The sequence below is a fragment of the Pristis pectinata genome, chromosome 1 (assembly GCF_009764475.1).
Source record: "Pristis pectinata isolate sPriPec2 chromosome 1, sPriPec2.1.pri, whole genome shotgun sequence".
Taxonomy (NCBI): Eukaryota; Metazoa; Chordata; class Chondrichthyes; order Rhinopristiformes; family Pristidae; genus Pristis; species Pristis pectinata.
In genome coordinates, this window is record NC_067405.1 from 69,171,498 (window position 1) to 69,196,933 (window position 25,436).

Genomic DNA, 25,436 nt, shown 5'->3' on the forward strand with positions numbered 1-25,436 from the left:
TCAGGGCCACCCACTTCGGGTATCAGTCCAGTAAACCTTCTCTGAACAGTTCCCAGTGCATTTACGTTTATCCTTAAATAAGGAGACTAATCCTGTTCACAATACCATATGTAACTTAAGTGTAAATTCCCTGCTATTGTGTTCAATTCCACTCATAATAAACAATAACATGCTGTTAGTTTTCTTAATTTCCTGCAGTACCTGCATTCTGGCCGTTAGTGAATCATGTACTAGGACTCCCAGATCTCAGAGCTCTGCAATCTCATGCATTTGGGAAATCTGCTTCTGTTTTATTTTTCTTGTCAAAATGGACAATTTCATATTTTGTTACATTATACTCCATTTGCCAGATCTTTGCCCATTCACTTACCTCATCTATATCCCTTTGTGTGTCCTACATGTGTCCTCTTCACAACTTACTACCTATCTTTACGTCTTCAGAAAATTTAGCAACCATACCTTCTGTGTCTTTATCAAAGTCTTTCATATAAGTTGTAAGAAGTTGAAGCCCCAGAATTGACCCCTGTGGCACACCACTCATTACACAGTGACAACCGGTGGAAGACTATTTGTGTCCACTCAATGTTCCTCTTTGCTAGCCAGTCTTTGATTCACTCCAATATGTGATTTGATTTTCCAAAATGATTTTTGATGCAGCATCTTACCTTCTTCTGGAGAGCTAAACATAATACATCCACCATTTCTCCTTGAATCCCAGCACATGTTACTTCTTCAAAGAGGTCTAATAAGTTGGTTGAACTTGATTTCTCTTCCACAACTTTGTTGACTTTACCATATTACCCTTAATGTTTCTAGGTGTCCTGCTATACCATTTTTAATTATAGCTTTTACCGTTCTCCCTTTGACTGATGTTAAGCTAACTGGCTCGTAGTTTTCTGCTTTCTGTCTCCCCACTGCTTGACTAAAGGATTTGTACTTGTTGTTTCCAAGCTAATGAAACCTTCATCAAACCTAGGAAATTTTTGAAAATTAAAAGCAATGCATCAATTATTTCACTAGACACTTTTATTAACATGCTACAATGAAGTCAGTCAGGACCTCGAGACTTGTCATCCCCCGGTCCCAACAATTTGCTCAGGTCCCCTGCCCTGCTCATTGTAACTCTCCCAAGTTTACCCCTCCCTTCCAATTCCCAATTTACAGCTATTTCTGGGATGTTATGTATCCTCCATATTGAAGATTAACATGAAATACCTGTTTAATTCATCTGCCATCTCCTTGTTTTCTGTTAATTTCCCAAACTCCCATTCCATTGATTCAATGGTCTCTTAAAGTGACAGATGACTGGAACCTCAGGATCACTATGTAGACTGAATGGAGGTGTTCTGCAAACCAGTCACCCAATGTGCATTTGCTTTCTCCAAGGGAGGCGAAACTACATTATGAGAACCAAGTGTAGAACACCAGGTTGGAAGAAGTACAAGTGAATTTCCCCTTCACCTAGAAGGGCTATTTGGATTCCTGGATGGTGGGAAAGGAAGTGGTAAATGGGACCAATGCAATACATAAATATACATGAGAGTGTTAATATTGAGGACATAGAACAGCACAGGAACAGGCCCTTCAGCCCACAATGTTGCACCGAACCAATACATTAGTAATAAAATGCCCAAATAAACGAATCCCTTCTGCCTACACAATGCCTATATTCTACCACTTCCCTCACATTCATGTGCCTATCTAAGAGCTTCTTGAATGCCCCTATCGTATTTGCCTCCACCACCATCCCAGGCAGTGCATTCCAGGCACAATTGATTATATATTTTCAAAGAAGCAATTTAAAATTGGTTATACCAACTGAGATTGTGCATTTTTCCATTGAAAGATATTGTAGATAGGGTATAAAGATTGACCAAGTGCGGCATTTGGAGGCAGAAGGTCATGCAATATGGCATCCAGGAACATGTCCAACCAGAGTTGAGAACTTGAACTTGAGTGAAGGTTAAACATCTGGTCTCTGTTCATCCCCACTAAAGTGGGCTGGTAGGTTAACTGGCTGCTGTGAATTGCCCCCAGTGTAGATGAGTGGTAGAATCGGGGGTAGGGGGGAGTTGATGGGCACAAGGGAGAGAGGTTAACAGGAAATAAGTGGGGGAAATGGGACTTGGGGGAAATGGGACTTATGGGAATGCCGGCAGAGATAATGGGCTGGATAGCCTATTTCTGTGTTTTTAATAAGTAATAAAAACACAGGAGATTGGCAGACTGGAATTCTCCATTCAATCAACATCACAAAACTGTCTATGGACTGTGTGGGTGGGTTTTGTGGCCAAAAGATAATTATTGTCCGAGTGAGACATTCTATCACAAATGGAGAAGCTACTCCACTGAGCCAGATTTTCATCAAAAGGGTATAAAATTATCTTTAGAAGATTCTCAGCACTATATTCTGCATTGTTTTTCTTCTTACTACTTCGATGTACTTATGTGGGGCACGATCTGACTGGATGGCATGGAAACGAAAGCTTTTCACTGTACCTTGGTACATTTGACAATAATAAACCAATAAATTAAATTTTTAATTTAAATTAAATTAAATTTTATTTACAGCGTGGTAACAGGCCCTTCCGGCCCAACGAGTCGGCGCCGCCCATTTTAGACCCAAATTAACCTACCCGTACGTCTTTTCAATGTGGGAGGAAACTGGAGCACCCGGAGGAAACCCACGCAGACACGGGAGAACGTACAAACTCCTTACAGACAGCGACCAATACCAATACCAAATACTTTACTTGGAAGTACTCCTTAATGATTGCATAAGCAATGTGTGCTGAAGGAATGGAGAAGCTAGTGGACTATGATTCCATAAGTTGGACATCAGTGCTTTCAGCCCAATGGGGGCTAATGGAAACATCCCAAATATGGTGCCTTTTGCACACTGGTGTGATATTGCTGAATTCCTTGTGACAATACAGCATTTCCCTGAGATGTTAGCTTCCTGCTGTGCTTAGATCAGATAGTGCAGTACAGTGAGTGTCTATATCCACAGCCAGCCATAGTTCAGAGTTTACAACCAAAGCACTCAGAATGTTTCAACAACCATAGGAACAAAACATACTTATGGGTGGCACAGTGGTACACCTGGTAAACCTGCTGCCTCACAGTGCCAGAAACCCACGTTCAATCCTGACCTCGGGTGTCGTCTGTGACTGTGTGGGTTGGTAGGTTAATGAGCGACTGTAAATTGTCCCTAGTATGTAGGTGAGCAGTAGAATCTGGGAGGGAGTTGATGAGAAAGTGGGGAGAATAAAATATGGATTAATGTAGGATTATGTTGGATTCAACTGTTTTAAGTAGTTTTTTAACATGTATAGTGTTTAATATGCCTTAAGTGGCTGTACAAGGTATGGCTGCTTCTTAGATTATTAGTTAGTCCATCAGGTGAATACGTGTTTTCTTATTGGTTGATTTTGCCACAGGTATCTAATAGGTTTTCTGATTGGACTATTGTTATTGACGAAGTACCTCTTAGGTATAAAAGGAGTCGTTTTTTTTTGGTAATCACTCTTTCTCTCTCCCCCTCCCCCTAGCTCATCTTTAGTTCCTTTTGTCTCGGCTCATCTCCTAGTAGTAAAGCTAGTGCCACGTGCTCTGTGACTGCTTCTTTGTTTTCAACTTTTCCAATAAAACTTTGTGAAACACCAAGTTGTTTTCAACTCATTCTTGGACTCCTGAAAGAACCTGCGAATTTGACAATAACCGGATCCGACAGTGTGAATGGGTGGTTGATAGTCGGCAGGAACTTGGTGGGCCGAAGGGCTTATTTCTGTGCTCCATGTCTCTATGACAATGACTTATGTTGTGTGTCTAAGGAGGGAGACAGTGGTGCAGTAAGTAGTGCTGCTATCTCTCATCTCCAGCAACCTGGTTTCCACCCTGACCCTGGGTGCTGTTGCTATGGAGTTTGCATGTTCTTCCTGTGACCACATGGGTTTCCTCCATGTGCTCCGGTTTCCTCTCACATCCCAAAGACATGTGGCCAGCTTAACAGGCCACCGCAAATTACCATGAGTGCAAGTGGGAGGCAGGAGAATCGGCAGAAGGTGCTGTTTTAAGGGCGTGTGAGAGAGAATGAGTAGGAAGTGAGGCAATGGGATTGATGGGAACACTCTGAATGCTGGTACTGACCTGACGGGCTGAATGCCCTCTTGTTTAGGAAAGGTGAAATAATATGAAAATGGGAGTGCATTACATTTTAAAAATTTCCACTTTCCCCCACAAAACAGAACATAGAATTCAAAGTAAGAAAGTTTTAAGTTAGCAACAAATACATCTTATGATTTTTTTTCTCCTTAGAGAGAGGCTACTCCTGCCCAAGAACACCAAGCACCTTAAATGCAGATGTACCTTGGCTGTCGGTGTAGTATCTGTACCCATCTCATTATTGTTTAGAAGGACAACTGACCTGTCATTGACAGGGTCAGCAGTGTGTTACATTAGTTAAAGTGACCCAGTCTCAGCAATCTATTGTTCATTTGGATTCTTTGAGTAAACCAGTTCTGATCAAGAATCATATAATCCTAAAGTCATACATACGTACCCATAAGTGAATGATATTTTATTTAAGAGGGATATAAATTTTTTAATATACTGAGGTAAATAGACCCACCTGGCTAAATCCCAAGTTTCAAATGAGTTAACACGTGATTATGTCCCCAAGAAGTATACCGAGAATGACCACAGCATCGATAACCAACACAGTAAGATTTCTTTCAGCTTTATTCATACTTTAATTCTAGAACATTTTAAAGAATATATATTATATAAAATAAATACCTTGCTTTCTAGGATGGATTGATGGGTTAAATAGCAAGATCCTAAGGGGTACAGCACCAAACAAGGCCATTCAGCCTATCAGCTCTTTGAAAAAGCTGTTGTTAATCTCATTCAGTTTCCACCCAACCGCAACCCCCCCCCCCCCCAACCTACTTGATTCCTTCAAGGCCCTGCAAATCTTCCCTGAACAAATATTTATCCAATTCCTTTTGAGCACCCTTATCTGCTGCCTTTTCAGGCAATGTACTCCAGATCACCACCCACTGTGCGTAAGAACTAAATTCTCATCCTCTCTGTTCTGCCAATTATTTTAGATGGGTGAGCCCTGCTTACTTGTGCTATGGCCAGTGGAAACAATTTTTCCCTACAACATTTATCAACACCTGTTTTTCCTTTTTAGCCTCTGCCATTTGGAAAACCTATTCTGTTGTGAAATTCATAGAAACCTTCAATCTGATAATTAACATTTCCAAAGAAAGCTTTCAGTGGGTTGTGCGTGAAACACTATGACTTCTGTATGTCACTACCTTTATCTCCTCACTTATCAACCACTGAGATATTAAGGAATCTCACGTGGCAACACCATGTTGCTTTTATAATAACAGGTGTTTCTCTTAAGCAATTTATATTAAATCTCATGCTGGTTATATGCAGTGACATCAGTGAGTACCCAGTATAAGATATGATGGTGGAAAATGCAACATGATTAATCCACTCCTTAGAAGAAGCATCTTGCAATGTTATAGCATCAAGAGAAAGTTCACAATTTACATAATGTTCTAGAGTTCCCAACAGTTTGGTATTTCATGGGAATAAACAATATGTTCATAACATCTTTACACAATACAATTCTAATTGTGCATTTTCCCCCTGTGACACATCACTGCAATGAGGAACATTTCCCAGCTATGTCCTTGTCCTCAGCGGATCCAATGTGGCCAATTACTGCTATTAGTCAATCATCAGTTATGGGATGAAAGGTGTTAGTGATGGTGCTATCAAGCAGCACTGACAAATAGCCTGCTCAGTGATGCTCAGGTTGAGCTTGGCAAGGACCATTGAGCTCCAGAACTCTCAGTACACGGTGTATTAAGTGACAAAGATGCAGTGGTGGTGAGTTTCCAGGTCAGGGTAGGGTCTGATGCAAAGAGGAGCCTGCAGAGGGTGGCATTTGCATCCACCTTCTGCACTTGTCCCTCTTGATTGCAGAGGTCATGGGTTCCAGAGATAAGTGTGAGAGACTTCCCGTATGATGAAGATAGCTCTTTACCAAGAAGAGCATAAGAGGAGCCCTGGATGAATCGAAGAATGGGAGTCAAGGGAAAGCTTTGACTGACCAAGTAACTTCCAGTACAAAGGAGATGGTTGTGCTTATTGGAGGCCAATCACCTAAGTCCCAGGACGTTGCTGTAGGAGTTTCTCACGGCAAAGGCCCAGGTCCAACCATCCTAAGGTGCTTCGCCAGTGACCTTCCCTCCAGAACTGGGGGCTATATGCTGATAGTCACACAGCACTCAGTTCCATTTGCAACTCCTTAATTAACAAAGCAACCAATGCCTGAGTGCAACAAGAGCACAGGCCTGAGCCGATAGGTGGAAATAGCATTCCATGTCACACTACCACCAAGCAGCAAGGCTTTAACAAGACGGTGCCTAAACACCTCCTCTTTATGACCAATGTTATCAATGCCAAATCTCCCACCGGTAGCTTTCAGCGGGTTACCATTGACCAAACATGAGCTGAACCAACTGTGCAAAAAGGTCATAGGCTGGGTGGGTGACTCACCCTCTTAACTCCACAAAGCATTATCACCATCTACAAGGCACGTATCAGACGTGTGATGGAATACCCTCTACCAGATGGAGGAGAGCAACTGCAGTAACACTTGAATGGGCCTCCATCCACCACAGAGGACACTCACTCCCTCTGCCACCAGTACACTGTGCTTGCAGTGGGTATCCTTTACAAGATGCTCCCTACCAAGCCCATCACCTTTACAGGGACAAGAACAAAAGATGAATGGGATAGCTGCTCCCTGCATTTTCCCCTTCACATCACACAGAATCTGACTTGCAACTTTACCTCCCAGTATTGCTTTGTCGGTGGGTCAATGTCCTGGGACAGTTCTATCGGGAGACTGATGGGAGTACCTTCACCACAAGAGCAGCAGTGGTTCAGGAAGGCTGGTGGTGCCCGAATGTTATAGAGACATACAGCAAAGAAATGGGCCCTTCGCCCACCATGGTCCATGCCGACCCTTTTTGCCCATCTACACCAATCCCATCTGCCTGCATCAGTACCATATCCTTCTATGCCTTGCCTATTTAATTGTCCATCTAAATGCCTCTTAAACATAATAGTTGTATTTGATTCCACCATCTCCTGGCGGTGCATTCCAGAGATCAACCACTCTCCGCGTAAAAAAAACTTTCCCCTCAAATCTTCTTTGAAACTCCTTCCTCACACCTTAAACTTATGCCCCGTTGTTTTTGATACCCCTGCCGCAGGGAAAAGATTCTGACTATCTACCATATCTATGCCCCTCATAATATTGTACACTTCTCTCAGCTCACCTCTCAGCCTCCTTCACTCCAGGGAAAACAAGCCCAGCCCATCCAATCTCTCCCCATAACTAAAGTTCTCCAATCCAGGAAACATCTTGGTGAATCTCCTCTGCACTCCCTCCAGCACAACCACATCCTTCATATACTGTGGTGACCAGAACTGCACACAGTACTCCAAGTGCAGTCTAACCAGTGTTTTGAGAGTTTTTGTGAGTGGATCGGGAAAGTATACTCCAAGCAGGGGGTCGCTATCCTTCATTACCCCAGCTTGTTCCTGCACTGACTGACGATACTGCATTTGAACCAGCATCCAAGTAAAAAGAAACTCCACTCTACCTGTGGAGTTTGTCTGGCTCACAAAACATAACAGCAACTATAATTTAAAATCAAATGTAACAAAATTCAGAAACACTGAAGTTTGATCAACTTTATGTCATTGCTGTAGGATCACCAACTGTGACTCGTAATGACAATCGCCTCAAGTGACAGGATACCCCACCTGCAATGCCACAAAATAAGAACTGAAGTCAAGGTGTAAGCTGCAGCCTTGAACAGTTACCATTCTCCTTGAAGCTCTTCAAAAGGGCCCAGTACAATCAGAATGGTCCAGAAGGAGTGAAATATCTCAGGGGATAAATGGGACTTTGTGGAATTGTCTTTGACATTGGTTGCTGAATTAGATATCTGGTCAGGATGGAGACTGAGAAATTATCACACTTATGTACTTTAACATTTAATGCTTCGGGCCCTGCCTCCAGGTTCCTCTTGATCGTACTTGATGTCAGACAGTCCAGATGAGGAGGAATACTGGCTGCTCGTATCAGGATCTCCGGGGTCCTGTTGCCAAGTTAGGATCAGGAGGTCAGGGCTCTGTTCTCGGACAATGTCCAGCTGAATGCTCATGTCCAATAGGTGAGGGTATTTCAAGCACTTCTGTGTACGCCACTTCACGGGTTGTTCACAAAAGCCCTCACACCATTTAGAACTAACGGCGATGTCTCAGGAAGGCAACATCTATCATTAAGGACCCCCTCCACCCGGGCCATGCCCTCTTCTCGATGCCCTACCTCCATAAGGCAGGAAGTACAGGAGCCTGAAGACCCACATCTCAAGGTTCAACACCAGCTTCTCCCCCTCTGCCATCAGATTCTTGAACCAACCTGGAAAACCCTAACACTACCTCGGACTACATTCCTTTTTCATCTCCCTCAACGGCACTCATGTCGTTATGTTTATTTTGTCGTGTAAGTTATGTGCAAATGATGTTAATTTAAGTTTACGTTAATTTAGGTTCATCATCTTTGTAATGTGCTGTGCTGCTACTCCAAAAAAGTTAGGTTTCATGGCACTTATACCCTCGGTATGTATGCCCATGACAATAAACTTGAACTTAACTCTGACGGCCAGAAAAAAATTAGGAGGAGTATTCACACCGTGGTCTGTCAGACTGCTAACCAGACCTGAAGTTTTCCTGCCGAACACTTCTCCAAGCAGTAGGGCTGCTAACTGTGACACTGCCATCTTGTCGGACCAGTAACTAAGCTGCAAGTCATTCCACTATGTCACACTCTCCTCTGAGGTGAGAATGTGAAGATACAAGCAACGGTTCTTATATAAGTTATTTTGCCAATTAAAGGGATAAACAATTGTGAGTAACGATTGTCGGTAGTTAAATTTTTAAAAATTTTTAAATTTTATTTACAGCGTGGTAACAGGCTCTTCCGGCCCAACGAGTCCGTGCCACCCATTTTAAACCCCAAATTAACCTACCGGTACGTCTTTAGAATGTGGGAGGAAACCGATGCACCTGGCGGAAACCCACGCAGACACGGGAGAACGTACAAACTCCTTACAGACAGCGATGGGAATCGAACCCCGATCGCTGGCGCTGTAATAGCGTCGCGCTAACCGCTACGTTACCGTGCCGCGGTAAAGTACTCACTCCTGTTGTTACTTCTCTTTCACTTGGGTTCTAGGAGTATGAATGTGCTTTGCTTAAAGAAACTGTATGTCTATAGAAATGCTCAAAGTCAATCTATTTCTCCAATAAACCAAAAGTTTCCAGGAAGTTTCACATCATGAGCAGAGTCCTGATTATAATGCCACTCCACAAGAGAGGCATTCACACACATTTCTGAGTCAGGCATCATTTTGAACACCTAATCATCTTCAAAAAGAGAGTTGATCCCATTTAGATAAATAAGTACTTGCAGTAAAGAGGCAATGCAATGTAAAGCAGGGCTGCCCGCAGTGCTGGAGATCACTGGGCTTCAGACTGCAAACATTTCATATTTACAAAAATGGAAATTGAGGCACATATCAAAAATAATCATCCTTAACTAACCATCCTTCATTCGTGACCACTTGAAGTCGAAAGAGAAACAGCATAATATTTTCCATTGTTAAGGCATTAAAGGAGACCTGTGTCTTTGGTGTATTGTACAATTCCATGTAAAAACTAGGGTTTCTCTTTCACCCGTACCATTGTCACTGAACTGAATAGCTCATCTGGGAGCTACACCAGGGCTAGAATTTGAAGTATCAGGCCAGGTGTGGGTAGGAATTCCAAGCCAGATGTCCTTTTTTCTCCAATTTTGTATAGTTTCCCAGTGAATTCCAAGCAACTGATTAGAATTCTATTCAAATTACAGTTTTAAATTTCAGTCCAGGTCCGGTCTGTTGCTCCAGTGGTATCTTGTTGTAAACTGACCGCAAGGCTCTACCTGGGAATGGTGGAGGTTTCTTCAGTTCTGTACATTGAAAACACTATTGAGAGTCAAAGGCAATGGGAACGTTCCTTCTCCCAGTATTTCATCCGCAAGAAACTCCTGGCGTGAGGGATTCCAATCAGGGTTCCTCACCTCCACCTCAATGAGCTAATTGTTTGCTGTCAAAGTGTTCCAATATTTCGGAATTGCCCCAGTGGAAAGGTGGAGCCTGGTGAGACATTTATCATTTGTTGATGGCTTTGGGGCTCCCCTGAATCCATTGTGTATGAGATCTTAAATAAAGCAACTTCATCAAAGCAGTTCTGCTTGGTGGAGAGTAACTTGATGCAAACTGTGGAAAGCTGAGCCAGTGGGACTAGGGAGTCCTGCTCCCTTATTCCCTCCAAATCCACCCTGACCAACCTATTAGTGCTAGTGGGAATGTCAACACTGGGTGCTGCGGGGTGTGCAAAACATAAAATAGATCTACATAAATAAATAGAGACCACGGTCAGCACAAATTCCTTGTCCATCTTGGAAGGTTACCTAAAGTAGTTCATTGGTACCCACACTCTTCGTTAAATGGTGGCATTAGCTAATTCTTCCAGATCCTGATGTGTGGTCACATGGGAAGTAAACTAAGTAACAAATTCATAAAGAAAATCATGTAAAACTCCTTCGACAATTATACTCCCACACTGGCACCCACAGAATAGTTTCCTAACCCAGGTTCCTGCATACCTTCTCTTCTGATAATTCCTGAGCACAGCTGAGTTGGCTTGGGATTAAGCAGGACATACAACAAAAAAAAATCTTCATAAGAAGTAAGCAGGATTGTCCCTTCCAACATGTAACCTGGTTCACTGAGGTAAACTAGTTCCAATACAAAGACCCCTGGAGTGTCTGGTCCTCTAGTTCAGGAGTTGCTACATCCCTTTCACCTGTGAAGCTTTGACCATATTACATCTTGGATCAATAGACTTTCAGTCTAAGCACCTTGGAAATGCGTTCCTTAGCACTGGAATAGATGAGGTATGATCCTTCCTCCGTGTTGAACTGTTCCCAGTCTGTACAGCCGTATGTTGGGAGGTGATGGACCGGGACAAAACTTTCATAACCTTGCCACCTGCAAGAAAACGTAATCTCTGAAACCACATCCAATTTTATCTTGGAGTGTGACATTGATTTCTGCTGCTGTATAACACAGTGAGGTGCCAATGCACTACACAGGAGAGTTAGCAGTCAACATTTGATGTAGAGCCACATAAGGAAATATTAGAAGTAACCAAAGAGGTCAGTTTAAAGTGGTATCTTGGGTAGAGGGGGAGGTGGGTGGTGGTGAAGAGAGATCGAGTGTTACACAAATCTGGGGAGGAAATCCCAGAACTGGCTGCAGTGTCGGGGTGATCTGAAGACACGGACGAACAATCGAAAAGTGTGGAGATTACAAATGGATTGGGGCTGGATGGGGAGGAGAGGACACCGTTCAGAAATCCAGGAAAACAAGGAAAAGAATTTTAAGCTCAATCTGCTGTCAGGATGAGAGTCAGTTGTAGCTCAGTGAAGCACAGAGGGTGTGAACAGGATGGTGTGGGTTGTTTTCTCTTGACGGGGGTGCTCACCTATATATAACACTGTTTAAAAAAAACTTGGAGCCATCAAACGAGTTTGCCACAACCAGGAAGCTGTCATCGCCCACTGTGAAGAACTCCCAGTCAACTGCACTGTAACAAAAAGATTGGAGGTGATGAGACGATGGTATAGACCTTGCTCATTGGCATTCATCGTGTGCCACTCATTCTTGGTTCTTTCAGGATGCTTCATATTCAAGTTCCTATCCTATTTTAGCCTCCACTTATGCCCCAGCTTCATTCACACCCAGACCCATTCACACCCAGGCTCCATTTATACCAAGGCTCCTTGCAAAACCAGGTCCCATTCATACTTCAGCCTCCATTCATGCACAGGTGTCATACCCAGATGCAATAGTTTGAGAGGTGGCAGGATTTACAGAAGGGATGTACTTCCTCTGTCAGGATAGCCCAAGACAAGATGTAACCTTAAAGTAGAGCTGGGATCATTCAGAGGTGATGCCAGGGAGCATTTCTTTACATAGGTGTACTAGAAACCAGGATCTCACAGAAAGTTTTGTGGGGGTAAGGTGGGTGCTTGTCAACTGAAAACTTTCAAATTAATTGTGATTAATTGCGGGCTGCCCCCAGAACACTCTCCACAAAAGATGTATTTCACTGTGTGTTTCGATGTACATGTGACTAATGAAGATATTTTATCTTATCTTATATACTTTTACTGGAAAGAAGGTGCACTAAGGGTTATGGCGGGTAAGCAGTGATAAGATACATGGCAAGCAATGGTTTAATTCATGGGGCTATATGACGTCCTCTTGTTCCTATGTAGCCATGCAATCCAAGTCCTGAAGGTACACAGAGGCATTGTAATCTCTGTTCACAGTGCACTAACAACACTTTTAGCTGTGGGCCAGCCACTAAAAATTCACTGCCGAAGGTCCAATGTATTGACTTGATCACTGGGGGGAGGGGGGCAGGGCAAAGGGATTGACCAGGTCAGGTGGACAGAGTTACGGGCAGTCATTAACTAAATGAACTCAGAATAGACCAGATGGGTTGAATGGCCTTCTAAGCTTCCTATATTCCTTCTCCAGGGGTCACAGGGGGAGGCACCTGGTGGTGAGGGGGGGGGTGGGGTGGGCAGGCTGGGGATCAGAGGGCTGTGTGGAGCAAAGGCGGTTGGATCATGATTGCTGGTTGGTTTGGGGATGTTGGTGAGTCGGGGCGGTTTGGCACTTGGAAGTTTAATTGTGGTCTCTCTCACATTTTCTTGCAACATAGGGAGGGCCCTTCAGCCCAATGAGTCCATGCCGGCTCTCGGAGCACACCCATTAGTCCATTCCCCCACTTAATTCCCCGTGACCTATTCTCACTCACATGACTATCAAACTCCCCCCCCCCCCCCCCCCCCCCCCCGATTTTCCTGCGACCCACCTACAGACTAGGGACAACTTACAGCAGCCAATGAACATCTTCGGGATGTGGGAGGAAACCGGAGCACCTGAGGACACCCCCGTGGTCACAGGGAAAAGGTGAGAGCACCCCAGGTCAGGACTGAATCCGGGTCTCTGGCGCTGTGAGGCAGCAGATCTGTCAGCTGTGCCACTGTGCCTTCCACACCACACCGAGGACCAGAGGGTCGTAAGGTCAGTGAGGGGAGGTGGTAAATCATTTCTGGGGTGGTGCCATCAGGCAGGGGTTGGTTTGGTCATTTTGTAGGGGTAGAAGGTCCTGAAGGAAAACAGGGGATGTAAATAAGGGAACCCACTCAGTCAAACTCCCAGCTCAGGTCTGGATCTTGCTGAAGGAAACCTCTCTATGTCAGAAAATGCAGCACCATTCACACCTGGTTGGGCTGAGGTGCACCTCAGAACCATGTGGAATAATTTCTCCCCACAACACCCCGAATGAGGGTTGTACGAGCAAACGTGTCTGTCTGATGTGGAAAACACAGAGATATAGAGTAATACAGCACGGAAACAGGCCCTTCAGCCCAATTGGTCCATGCTGACCACAGCATCCTCCCTGTTAGTCCCAGTTGCCCACATTTGGCCCATGATCGGTGGAGTCACATTTGGTGGCTGTAAATGCCAAGCTGAAATTTTGAAGTGATCTAATTCAGTTTGTAAACCAGAGTAACTGTGTTTTACCCTGATTTTAAAAATTAAAAAAAAAGTGAATTTCCAGGCTATGCTGTCTGAGAAACGTGAAGAGGAGTTCAAAACTCAGCCACCAGATGGTGCTGTCGCTCACAAAGCTCAATACTGGTTTGGAGGCTGGCACAGTTCGAGGACTGAGCACTCACCTGAAGCAATTCCTCAAATGGGACATTACTGGACCTTGACTGGGAGATGGTGCGATATAATTACTACACAGTAAATATTGGTGGACAAAGATTCAAATTTAACTTTCAAAAGGGAATTAAACTAGAAACAGAAACAGGGTTGCATGGAAGGAGCCAGGAGTGGGACCAACTGAGAGGCACTTTCGAAGAGTCCAGCACAGGAACGAAGGGCCGAGTAGCCTCCTGTTGTTTGGTATGATTCTCGGCTTGATGCTGTGAGCCTGATATCACCTGAGAGTTAAACTGATGCTGCAGCATTGCTACTTTTAGTTCAGTTTGGATAGTCAGTGGTATTGTTTGCTTCAGTGCTCATCATAGTCGTTGGAAATAACACCCCTGGTCAAACCAATGCAAGGAGGAAGCTGCTCGTTCACAAAGCACTTGTTTTTATTTTCAGTGGTGTGGATTTGAAAATCTCTCCAATTTAGATTCCAACACTGGCAAAACCCTGCAGAGTCTGGATAACTGGGGAGATTGTCAGGACACTGAGGTCTCAATCCAAGGTGTCTCCCCACCCTTCCTTAGTTGACGGGTTGACAAGAGCACTGTTGCTTCCTTTTGATCCATGTGTAAGAAGGGATTGTTAAATGCCAAGCCTTTAACCTTTAATGACTGAGCCTAAATCTCTATGTGCTTCAGCTGCTTTGAGGGTGCACCCTTGCAATTTGCCTTGCTGCGTTGACACTAGACGATATTAACAGCAATCATGTGATAATGGTAATTATCCTGACTTGTCGGGCAACTTTTAGAAATGGGGAGATATTTGTGTGGTGTTTTGACAACAGTGTAAGTTAGCAGAGCCTGTGATGTAACATCTTGGTGCACCTACAGTTGCCCCGGAATTAGAAGGTTGTGGGTTCAAGGCCCAGTCTTGAGAACATTCACCTGGCTGAGCTCCCAGCCCTGATGGAGAGGCGAATCAACAGAGGTGCCACCTATTGGATTAGGAACAGAGTAGTGAAATTTGATTCCTGCGATGAGGAGATTGTCTAATGACCAAGTACATTAATCCTCCGCTCTCTGGAGTTTAGAAGAATGAGAGGTGGTTTTCAAAAAAAGTGAAAATTATTGCTTTTCCTTTGTACTACCTCAAAGTACTTATGTTGTGAAATGATCTGTATGGATGGCATGCAAAACAAAGGTTTTCACTGTACCTCGGTACATGTGACAATAATAAACCATTTACCAATTATATTGCATGGAAGGAGCCAGGAGTGGGACTCTTAGAGAGCAGAGGACTGAAGGGGTTTGATAGAGTAGATGCCCTGAGGTGCATCTAGACTTAGGGAGTGTGGTGTCAAGTAGAGGAGCCCCCATTAAAGAGAGAACATTTCTTCAGAGTGGTGGTCAAATCAGAGACTACATTCGTAGTCATAGAGAGGGATACAGCACACCAAACACTGAGTCTACACTGACTATCACGTACCCATTTACACCCATTAATCCCAATTTTTATTCCCACATTCCCATCAACTCCCCCCACCTACACACTAGGGGCAATTCACCTATCAACGCACAAATATTTGGGCTGTGGGAGGAAACTGGAGCTTCTGGAGGAAACTGTCTTGGTCACAGGAAGAACATGTAGATTCCACACACAGACAGCATCAGAGGTCAGGACTGAACCCGGGTCTCTGGAGCTGTGCGGCAGCAGCTCTACCCACTGCGCCACTGTGCTGCTGAGATAGTTCAATGCTGAGATAGTTCAATGCTGAGATAGTTTAGGAAAGTGCAGTGTTCTGGGGAGCAGGCAGGGTGGTGGTTCTTACTTTACTGGTGAAGCAGGCTTGGGACCTCTGCCTGAAGACCATCAGCTGGAACAGTAGCAGGCCATTCAGCCCCTCGAGCCTACTCTGCCATTTAATAGCATCACAGTTGATCTGACTTACCTCAAGTCAACAAGATGTTAAAGATAAGCACCATTTGGTGGTGTGAATAAATGTATAAGATCCCTCAGAGGTCTCCTCCTTGATCAAGATATCTCCTTTAATCATAGCCACAGAAACAAAGTAGCTGGTCCTAACCTCAGACTTGTTTACAATATCTTTCCACACACAAATCAGTGTCTGATCATTAAAGGTAGAGAAGATAAAAGAGAGTCTCGCCATGACAACACACATACCTGTATGTCGGGATGTCCTGAAACTTGACAAACATCTGGGCGGTGATGTTAAGTTCATAGATGGTGGAGTTGATCTTGAAGGGGTTGATTCCGTTCAATGCCCCTGTCTGATAGCTCTGACTGTTGGCAACTGCGAGAAAGACTCTTTCTTGAACACGGAAGACCTCCCAGTCTGTAGCACCATATGTCTGAGGAACAAAGAAAGAAAGGCTGATTTTACCTACAGTTCTAAAATCAATTTTGACAATTGTGTGTGATTGTGAAATATGGAGAGATAAAAAAAAACAACTATCAGCTGGGTAATGAAACTGTATCATGTTATGTTTTAAATAACTTCCAGTCCCTCCATCACTCCAGCAACATGCCCGGCAGTGTGCTGCATTTACCACTGACCAAGGCTTCTCCTCACCTGTAACCTCTACCATCCAGGAGGAGGACAATGGGAATCCCATCACTTGTAGATTCCTCTACAAGTCACACGTTGTCTTGGAAATATATCTCCATTCTTTCATCATTACAAGTTCTCCATGAGGGAGTTAAGCAGGAAATCTAGGCTGGCACTTGAAAGCAGATCTGACCTAATACATCAGCCTCAGAGTTGCTTCACATCAGAGGAGAAAGCTGGGGGGCACCTCGCTTCTCAAGTGGACATGACTCTATTCCAGCCAATATCTAGTACCCAGATTCTGATAGTTGAAGATGCTCATTACCTCACTGCAGATTGCTATGTAAAAAATTGATTTTTTAAAAAATTCATTCATTGCAAGGCTAGCATTTATTGTCCATCTCTTGAGATGTCGATGGTGAGCTGCCTTCTTGAAGACTGCATGGGGAAGGTACTCCTACAGTGCTGTTGGGTAGGGAATTGCAAGATTTTGTCCTTTCAGCGATGAAGGAATGGCAATATAATTCCGAGTCAGGATGGTGTGTTGACTGGGAGGGGAATTTGAACGAGATGGTGCTCACCTACGCCTTAGTGGGAACATTGCCAGGAAGTTTGAAGGAGTTGTTGCAGGAGCCTGGGGGATTGCAGTGCATTTTATAGATTGGACACACTGCAGCCATGGAGACTTTGAACGTTGAATGGACGGATGGGATGCCAATCAAGTGGCAGCTTTGTTCTGAATGGTTTAGTCATAGAGTCATTGAGTCAAACAACACAGAAACAAGCCCTTCAGCCCACCATATCTGTACTTAACTGTACTAGCCCCATTTACCCGCATTTGGTACATAGCCTTCTCTACATTGGCCGTTCAATACTTGTCCAGATGCGACTTTAATGTTGTGAGAGTACCTGCTCCACCATCTCCTCAGGCAGTGTCTTCCTGATTCCAACTACTTTCTTTCTGGAAAAAATGTCAGTGACAATCTGGAAGGTAATCCTACAGCACCTCTCTACTACAGCTGAGCGCACTAAATCCCATCACTGAAGCCAAAAGATGGAACTAAACACACATGAGCCATGGATGACAGGCAGGTGAAGAGACAGGAGGAGAATATTAATCAATTACTTTTGCTGCAGTCTTGGTACAGAAATACCAATCCAGATAGACTTGTGTTCGTGTTCACAACCTCGGGACATCCTGAGTACCTTTACAGCAACAGCAGTCACTGATGTAATGTCGGAAGCACTTCAGCCAATTGGCATATAATGAGCTCCCACAAACAGCAATGTGATAATGACCATGAAGAACTCCCTGTTCCTCTTCAGAAAAGTGTCACGTGGTGTCATATTCCTAGGGCAGACAGGGTCTTATTTTAGCGTCACCTCCAGAAGGCAGCACACTCTCAAGATTGTGTTGAAGCATCAATCTCAGATTTTGTGCTCAGGACTTTGACGAACCCACAAGCCTTTGGCCAAGTGGCCAGTATATTACCCACTGGGCTACAGCTAACACTATTGTGCTGCCACACTCTCCTTGCTGTCAAGTTGGGTAAAGCTGAACTCCATCCAGACTTGAAATCTCCTGTGTTAAATCACTGTGTTATTGTGAGGACTTCTTATTTATTCAGAATAGCATAACTGAGCAGAGTCCCTGTTTATTCATGGCTAATAGTTGCCCACAATATGGTGACGTTACGCACTCTGCATCTGTTCAGGAGTGTTAATTTGTTGGAAATGTCACGACCTACTTGAGACAACAGGCTTGTCTACCTGCTTTATTTGTTTGGGTGACTGTACCCACGTCACCAACGTAAAAGGGCTGGGAATTCTCACAGTGCCCTGACTGACACTTGGTCCTCACCCACACCGCTGAAGATAAATTAATGGTTCATTTATCTCTGAGGTCTCCTCCAGTGGCTGAATGGTGGCCCCCATTTTGCAATGTAATTCACTTCCTGTGACTACCTTTGAGATGCTCCCAAGTGACAGATAAAGTTAAAGTTCAGATCAGCCAAGATCTAATTGATTGGTGGGCCAGCTGAATGATCTCCGCCAGTTCTGACCATAGAGTCATGGAATTATACAGCACGGAAACAGGCCCTTCAGCCCAACTCGTCCATACCGACCAATGTGCCTTCCTGAACTGGTCCCATTTGCCTGCATTTGGCCCATTTCCTTCTCAACCTTTCCAATCCATGTACCTGTACGAATGTCTTTTAAATGTTGTACTTGTACCTGTGTCTATCACTTGCTCTAGCAACTCGTTCCATATACCCATGGCACTCTGTGACGAAGTTGCCCTCAGGTCTCCTTTAAGTCTTTCCCATTTCACCTTAAACTTATGCCCTCCAGTTTGAGACTCCCTTTCCCTGGAAGAACAACTGTAACTACTTACCTTCCCTCTGCCCCTCATGATTTTATAAACCTCTATAAAGTCACCCCCTCAGCCTCCTTCACTCAAGAGAAAACAGTCCCAGCCTATCCAATCTCTCCTCACAACTCAAGCCCTCCAGTCCTGGCAACATCCTTGTGAATCTTTTCTGTGCCCTCTCTAGCTTCATCACGTCCTTTCTATAGCGTAGGGACCAGAACTGCACACATCTGCAGTGCCGGAGAAATGCGAAATGTGACTATCTTTTTTTCATTCTGAATGCATGTCTTTTCAAAGGAAGAGAGGAACTGAGCACTTACCGGGATTGATTGGAAAAGTCGGAACATTCCACCCAATTGGATGTAAATTCGCGAGTAGATCCGGGTTGAGGTTCCATTGAAGGTGTTCGCCACGACTAGGAAGGAATATGGTCCGATGGTAAAGAATTCCCAGTCATAGGCTCCTGATGTGGGAATAGTCTGGTTCCTTTCAAACAGTCGTGACTTGGGGTTCCACTTGTAGATAATACTGTCGATGTTGTGATTGTCTCCTTAAAGGAAGAAGCAAATGCCATCAAGTTCCAGGACAAGGAACCAACCCTTAACGCCCCAATGAAGGATAAGATAAGATACCTTTATTAGTCACACGTACATTGAAACACACAGTGAAATGCATCTTCTTGCGTAGAGTGTTCTGGTGGCAGCCCGCAAGTGTTGGCACACTTCTGGCTATGCACACTCTCAGCAAAGGCAAACCTTAGACAGCTCCTGCACATAGACGAGATCCAGCTAATGCAAAAAAGGCTTGAATTTTGATCGCATCTTTCTCAACCTTGCGATGCCCCAAAACAGCTCACAGCCACAGAAATGTGGTCACCATTGCTCAGTAGGAACTAAAGCAACCAATTAGTTTTATCGGGTTTCCACAGACATCAGTGAGGTAAATGAGTAGATCCATTAATCTGGCAACCTTGGGACTTTGATACTGCTGGTCTGACAGATGTTCTAGACCATTGGATGTTATTCATATTAATACACCAACACTCTTTTAATTCACATTTATTTGGAGATTACACTGTAGAATGATAAATGTTCCGATAAACCAAGTACATTTAAAGAGCGTGGGAAACAAGGCTTCGGTAGGTTTCAAGAGATTGTGGGAGACAGAACCAGGTGAGTGGGAAGTAAGTGTGATAATTGGAGCACTGGTGAGTGAAAGGGAGTGTGGGAACTGGGGCCCTGGTAAGTGGGAAGGGATCACAGCAAACATCACCTTGTGAGCCAAACGCTGAATCATCACGATTTCTGAAGAATCAGATAACAGATTCCCAGAGTTTTATTGCAATTTCATTTGCTTTCACATGCTGGGTCAGACATAAATATTGACCCGGAGACCAGGGAGAATTCTCCTGCACTTCTTTGGACAATGACAGGATAATTTATGCCCCCCCAAAGGACAGACAAACCAAATTTGATATCTTTTTTCATAAAATGAAATCTTAAATAGCACAGGCTTAAAACTGCAGCATCAGCCCAGATGTTGCATTCAGGTTTCCAGAGCGAACTTGTACTTAAACCCACGCGACACAGCTGGTAGAGTCGCTGCCTGGCAGTGCCAGTGGCTTGTGTTCAATCCTGACCCTGGGTGCTGTCTGTGTGGAGTTTGCACGTTCTCTCTGTGACCATGTGGGTTGCTTCTGTGTGCTCTCGTTTCCTCCCACTTCCCAAAGACCTGTGGGTTGGTAGGTTAATTGTCTGCTTTAAATTGACTCATTAGTGTGTTATGAGTGGTAGAGTCTGGGGGGAGTTGGTGGGAGTGTGGGGAGAATAAAATGGAATTAATGTAGGATTGGTGTAAATGGGTGGTTGATGGTCAGCACGGACTCAGTGGGCCGCCTAACCCCCATGTCTTTGGGATGTGGGAGGAAACCGGAGCACCCGGAGGAGACCTACACAGTCACAGGGAGAACGTGCAAACTCCACGCAGACAGCACCTGAGGTCAGGATCGAACCTGGGTCTCTGGAGCTGTGAGGTAGCGGCTCTACCAGCTGTGCCACTGTGCTGCCCTAAACTGATCTTCCAAAGTTAGCAATGTCTCAATATGGCATCAGCTGTTAAAAGTTAATATTACAAAAGTAAGTAACGTCCTGTTTTCAAATCGTTGCAATGTGTTAGTACATTTACCTACCTATCAAAAGGTTAAGCAGAGTTTAACTTGATTCCTTCCCTGAGATTTGCTGATTGATTTGATTATTTAATCCTTCATCCTGTCTGAAACAGGAGTTGATTGTGGTTAATGACTTACATCAAGTTCAACCATTCATGTACTCCCTGTCTCTTTCCTGCCATTTCTAAAGTACTCTACCAGCTTATCAGCTTATCAGAGCAGGATCAATTCCATCATTCCTGATCTGTATCTTAATACTAGCTACTGTGGCAGATATTCTCAGTGGTTTACCTACCTGTACCAATTTTTATTTCTATAGATTACCGACACAGACAAATCTGAAAAACATCAGCAATGAAAAAAATGAAGTTGAAACAGGCAAAGCATTGAAAAACATCTCTGATTTTTGTTCTGACTTGTAACCATGTTTTGATTTGCCCGGAGCACAAGGGAATGGATATTTTTTCCTCCTGAAATGTTAAAATATCTTTTTGAAATTCCACATAATTGTCACATCATCCGTAGCCAGGAATTTATTTGATGGTTGTCCCAGGCTGCTTGGGTTCATAGGTGAAGTTCAATGCTTTGAATCCTATTGTCTCCGGACTTTTTTTTCCCAAAGTCTAAGAGTGAGATTGACTAATATCAGCGGTACAAGGTGCAAGAAAAAAGGAGCAGGAGTAGGCCACTCAATCTCTCAAACCTGCTCCACCATTCAATATGGTATGGCTGATCTATGCTGGTCTCAACTCCTCTTCTGTGCCATTCCCCATAACCCCCAATTCCTCGATCTTTTTAATATTTATCTTTCTTTGCCTAAATATATTTAATGATCTGGCCTTCACCACCCTCTGGGGCAGAGGATTCTGGAGATCAGTACCCTCTGAGACAAGAAATTTCTACACACCTCAGTTTTAAATGACCGGCTCCTTATTTTGTAGCTCTGTCCCCTTGTCTGTGATTCTCCCACTAGTGAGAACATCTCAGCATCTACCCTGTTAAGCCTCTGGAGGAACTCATATGTTTGAATAAGGTCACCCCTCATTCTTCTAATCTCCAAGGAATACAAACCCAAACTGTCCAGCCTCTCTTGATAGGATAACCTCTCATCCCAGGAATTAGCCTGGTGAATCACCTTTGGACTGCCTCCAATGCTGCTGTATCTTTTTTTAGATAAGGGGACCAAAACTGTGCATGGCACTCCAGGTGTGCACTCACCAACTCCCTGTACAATTGTAACAAGCCCTCCCTATCCTTAAACTACAGCCCCTTCGCAATAGAGGCCAACATGCCACTTGCTGCCTTAATACTTGTTGGACTTGCCTACCAACTTCTTGTGATTCATGCACATGGATATCTATATCCCTCTGAGCCTCACTCATTTTCAGTCTCTCTCCATTCAGATAAATCTACCTATTGATCCCTCTTACCTCACACTTCCCCACATTAAACTCCATTTGCCTGGCTCCCACCCAATCACTCTATCAGGCACAGTACTGTAGCGTTCAGCATGACGCAATTACAGCGCCAGAGACCCGGGTTCAATTCTGGCCGCTGTCTGTAAGGAGTTTGTACGTTCTCCCTGTGTCTGCGTGAGTTTCTTCCGGGTGCTCTGGTTTCCTCCCACATTCCAAAGACGTACGGGTTAGGAAGTTGTGGACATGCTATGTTGGCGCCGGAAGCGTGGCGACACTTGTGGGCTGCCCCCAGAACACTCTACGCAAAAGATGTATTTCACTGTGTGTTTCAATATACATGTGACTAATAAAGATATCTTATCTTATCTATATTCCTTTGCAGAATCACAATGTCCTCATCACAACATGCCCTTCCGCCTATTTTCATATCATTGGCAAACTTGGAAACATTAAACTTCTTTCCCTTCTCCAGGTCTTTAATGCAAATAATAAACAATTGAGAGCCGAGGACCGATTCCTGGGGTGCTCCACTAGTTACATCCCTCCAGCCTATAAGGCCCAATTATTCCAACTGTTTTAGCTCTATGTGACAGTCAATTTCCAATTAATACACTGGGCTCTTAATTTGCACATCAATCTCTTACATGGAACCTTGTACAATGCCTTTTGGAATTCTAAATACACGACATCCACAGGTTCCCCTCCTCTCCCTGTCACATCCCTAAAGAATTCAAGCAAATTTGTCAAACATGATCTACCTTTTATAAAACCATGTTGACTGGGTTGGATTATATTTAGACTTACTAAGCGATTAGTCATGCTCTTTTTGATTACTGGCTCTAACCAAATTAATTTAACATCTAATGTTGGCAAGATGTGAAAGTCTACAGATGCTAGAGTCTATAGTTTCCAGCCTTCTGTTTTCCTCCCTTTCTAAACAAAGGAGTCGCATTGGCTGTTTTCCAATTTTCTGGTACCCTCCTGGAATTTAGCAAGATTTGAAGAAGTTCAACCCATGGGTCAATTATCCATGCAATCTCCTTTAAAACTCTTGGGTCCAAGCCAATGGATTTTGGTGACTTGTCTGCCTTTAGCACTGTGAGTTTCTCTAATACTTTACCCCCTATGATTGGGATTTTGAAAAGTTCCACGTTATTTAATTTTAACTCATCTGTTATCTTCGGGATATTTGTAGTGCCTCCCACAGTGAAAATGATGCAAAAAATTGAATTAATCTGCCACTTCTTTGCATCCTGTTATTAATTCGTCAGTGCGTTCTCTAGAGGTCCCACACTTACTTTAGATGCTTTCTTCCTATTTACTGTATATATGCATAGAAAGTCTTATTCTTTGTTTTTATGTTCCACAAGTTTTCTCTCAAAATCATTTTTTCCCCTTCTTTTGAGCTTTTTCACCTTTTACCACTGGATCCTAAAAACTTCCCAGTCCTCTAGTCTACCACCAGTCCTTGCCACTTTGTAGGCCCTGCTATTCAATTCAACATTATCCCTCATCTCCTTTGTTAACCACAGTCTGTGCCTCTTTTTCATGGAATCCCTCTTTCTATTTGGGATGAATTCCTGCTGAGTGTTATGAACCAGCTGTTTGAACATCTGCCACCATTTATCTACTGACTGGCTTTCAGCTCATTGTCCCAGTACACTCCACCTTCATACCATTATAATTGTCCTTATCAAGAGTAAGAGCAAGCAATGAAGGATAAAAGCTTCAGCCAAATTTGCCTACAGATCCTATTAAGAGCAATGTAATGATGAACAGATAATTGGGTCTTCTTTAATTAATTTTGGGGATCTGGGCATCAGTGGCAAGGCCGGTACCTACTGCCCACCTGACTCCCCTGGAAAAGGTGGTGGTGAGCTGCCTTTTTGAACCGCTGCAGTCATTCTGGTGAAGGTGCTCCCACGGTGCTGTTGGGAGGGAGTTCCAGGATTCAGACCCAGTGACAATGAAGGACTGGCAGCATGTTTCCAGCTCAGGATGGTGGTTGACTCGGAGGGGAACCTGTGGCTAGCGGTGCTCCCGTGCACCTGCTGCCCTTGCCCTTCTTGTTGGCAGAGGTTCAGGTTTAGGAGGTGCTGTCAGAGTAGACAGAGCAAGTAACTGCATTTTGTAGATGGTGTACACTGCAGCCGCCATGTGTTTAGAGTGTAGCAGAAAACAGTATTTTCTGTTTCTGTTCAGATCTCTGGCATCTGCAGATTGTTTGGTTTTCTGAAATTATATAATAGCTTTAATGTGGTAAAACATCCAAAGGCACTTCAGAGGGGCATTATTATATGTTTGATGCTGAGCTGCATAAAGAAATGTTAAGGCAGGTAATGATAGTTTGAGAAAGGGGGAGATCGAGGAAGGGAACTCCGAAACTTCCAGCCCAAATAGCCGGAGGGAGGGCAAGCGGTTGTGAGGTGGAAGAAGTCAGGGATGTGCAAGGAGTTTGAACGGATGGATCACAGATTTCTATGCCCGATGCACCACAAGGCTTTTTATGCATGCTGCCATTGAGAATACAGTAAAAAACCAATAATCCGGCATACTTGGGACTTTGGTGGTGATGGACTGGCAGGTTTTCCAGACTACTGGATGTTATTAATCCTCCAACACACTTTTTTTTACCAGGTGTTTCACAGTAGAATATTAAATGCTCCTGTGCAGCCAGGAAGTTTTAAGGGAGGGCAGGAATGGGGGCCCCGGTGAGTCGGGAGGGAGGGCAGCAAACGTCATCTGATCAGCCAGATGCCGAACCATCGGAACTTCCGAATGGTTGGATCGCTGATTATCGGAGTTTTACTGTAAAAAGGAAAAGGCAAATTGCTTCCTGCTCCTGCTTTGTGCGGCCCTGAACAACTCTGGGCACTTATCATCCAATATGTCCCTCTAATTCTGTTATGAATCAACAAAATCAGTTCTTGCATCTTCAGCCAACATCTTTGTGATCTCCTTTTGGACAGAA

At 44.0% G+C, this 25,436-nt stretch overlaps 1 protein-coding gene across 1 annotated transcript in view; it reads right to left on the minus strand.

The window, feature by feature from the left end:
• Positions 1-11,041: 11,041 nt before the first annotated feature.
• Positions 11,042-25,436, minus strand: part of LOC127574707 (thrombospondin-type laminin G domain and EAR repeat-containing protein-like) — a 62,210-nt gene continuing 47,815 nt past the window's right edge. The window contains exons 9-12 of the mRNA XM_052023997.1: positions 19,201-19,430; positions 16,125-16,312; positions 11,692-11,793; positions 11,042-11,195 (exon numbers count right to left, since the gene is read on the minus strand). Coding sequence (XP_051879957.1) covers positions 11,042-11,195; positions 11,692-11,793; positions 16,125-16,312; positions 19,201-19,430 — 674 coding nt within the window. The remainder of the gene's footprint in view (positions 11,196-11,691; positions 11,794-16,124; positions 16,313-19,200; positions 19,431-25,436) is intronic.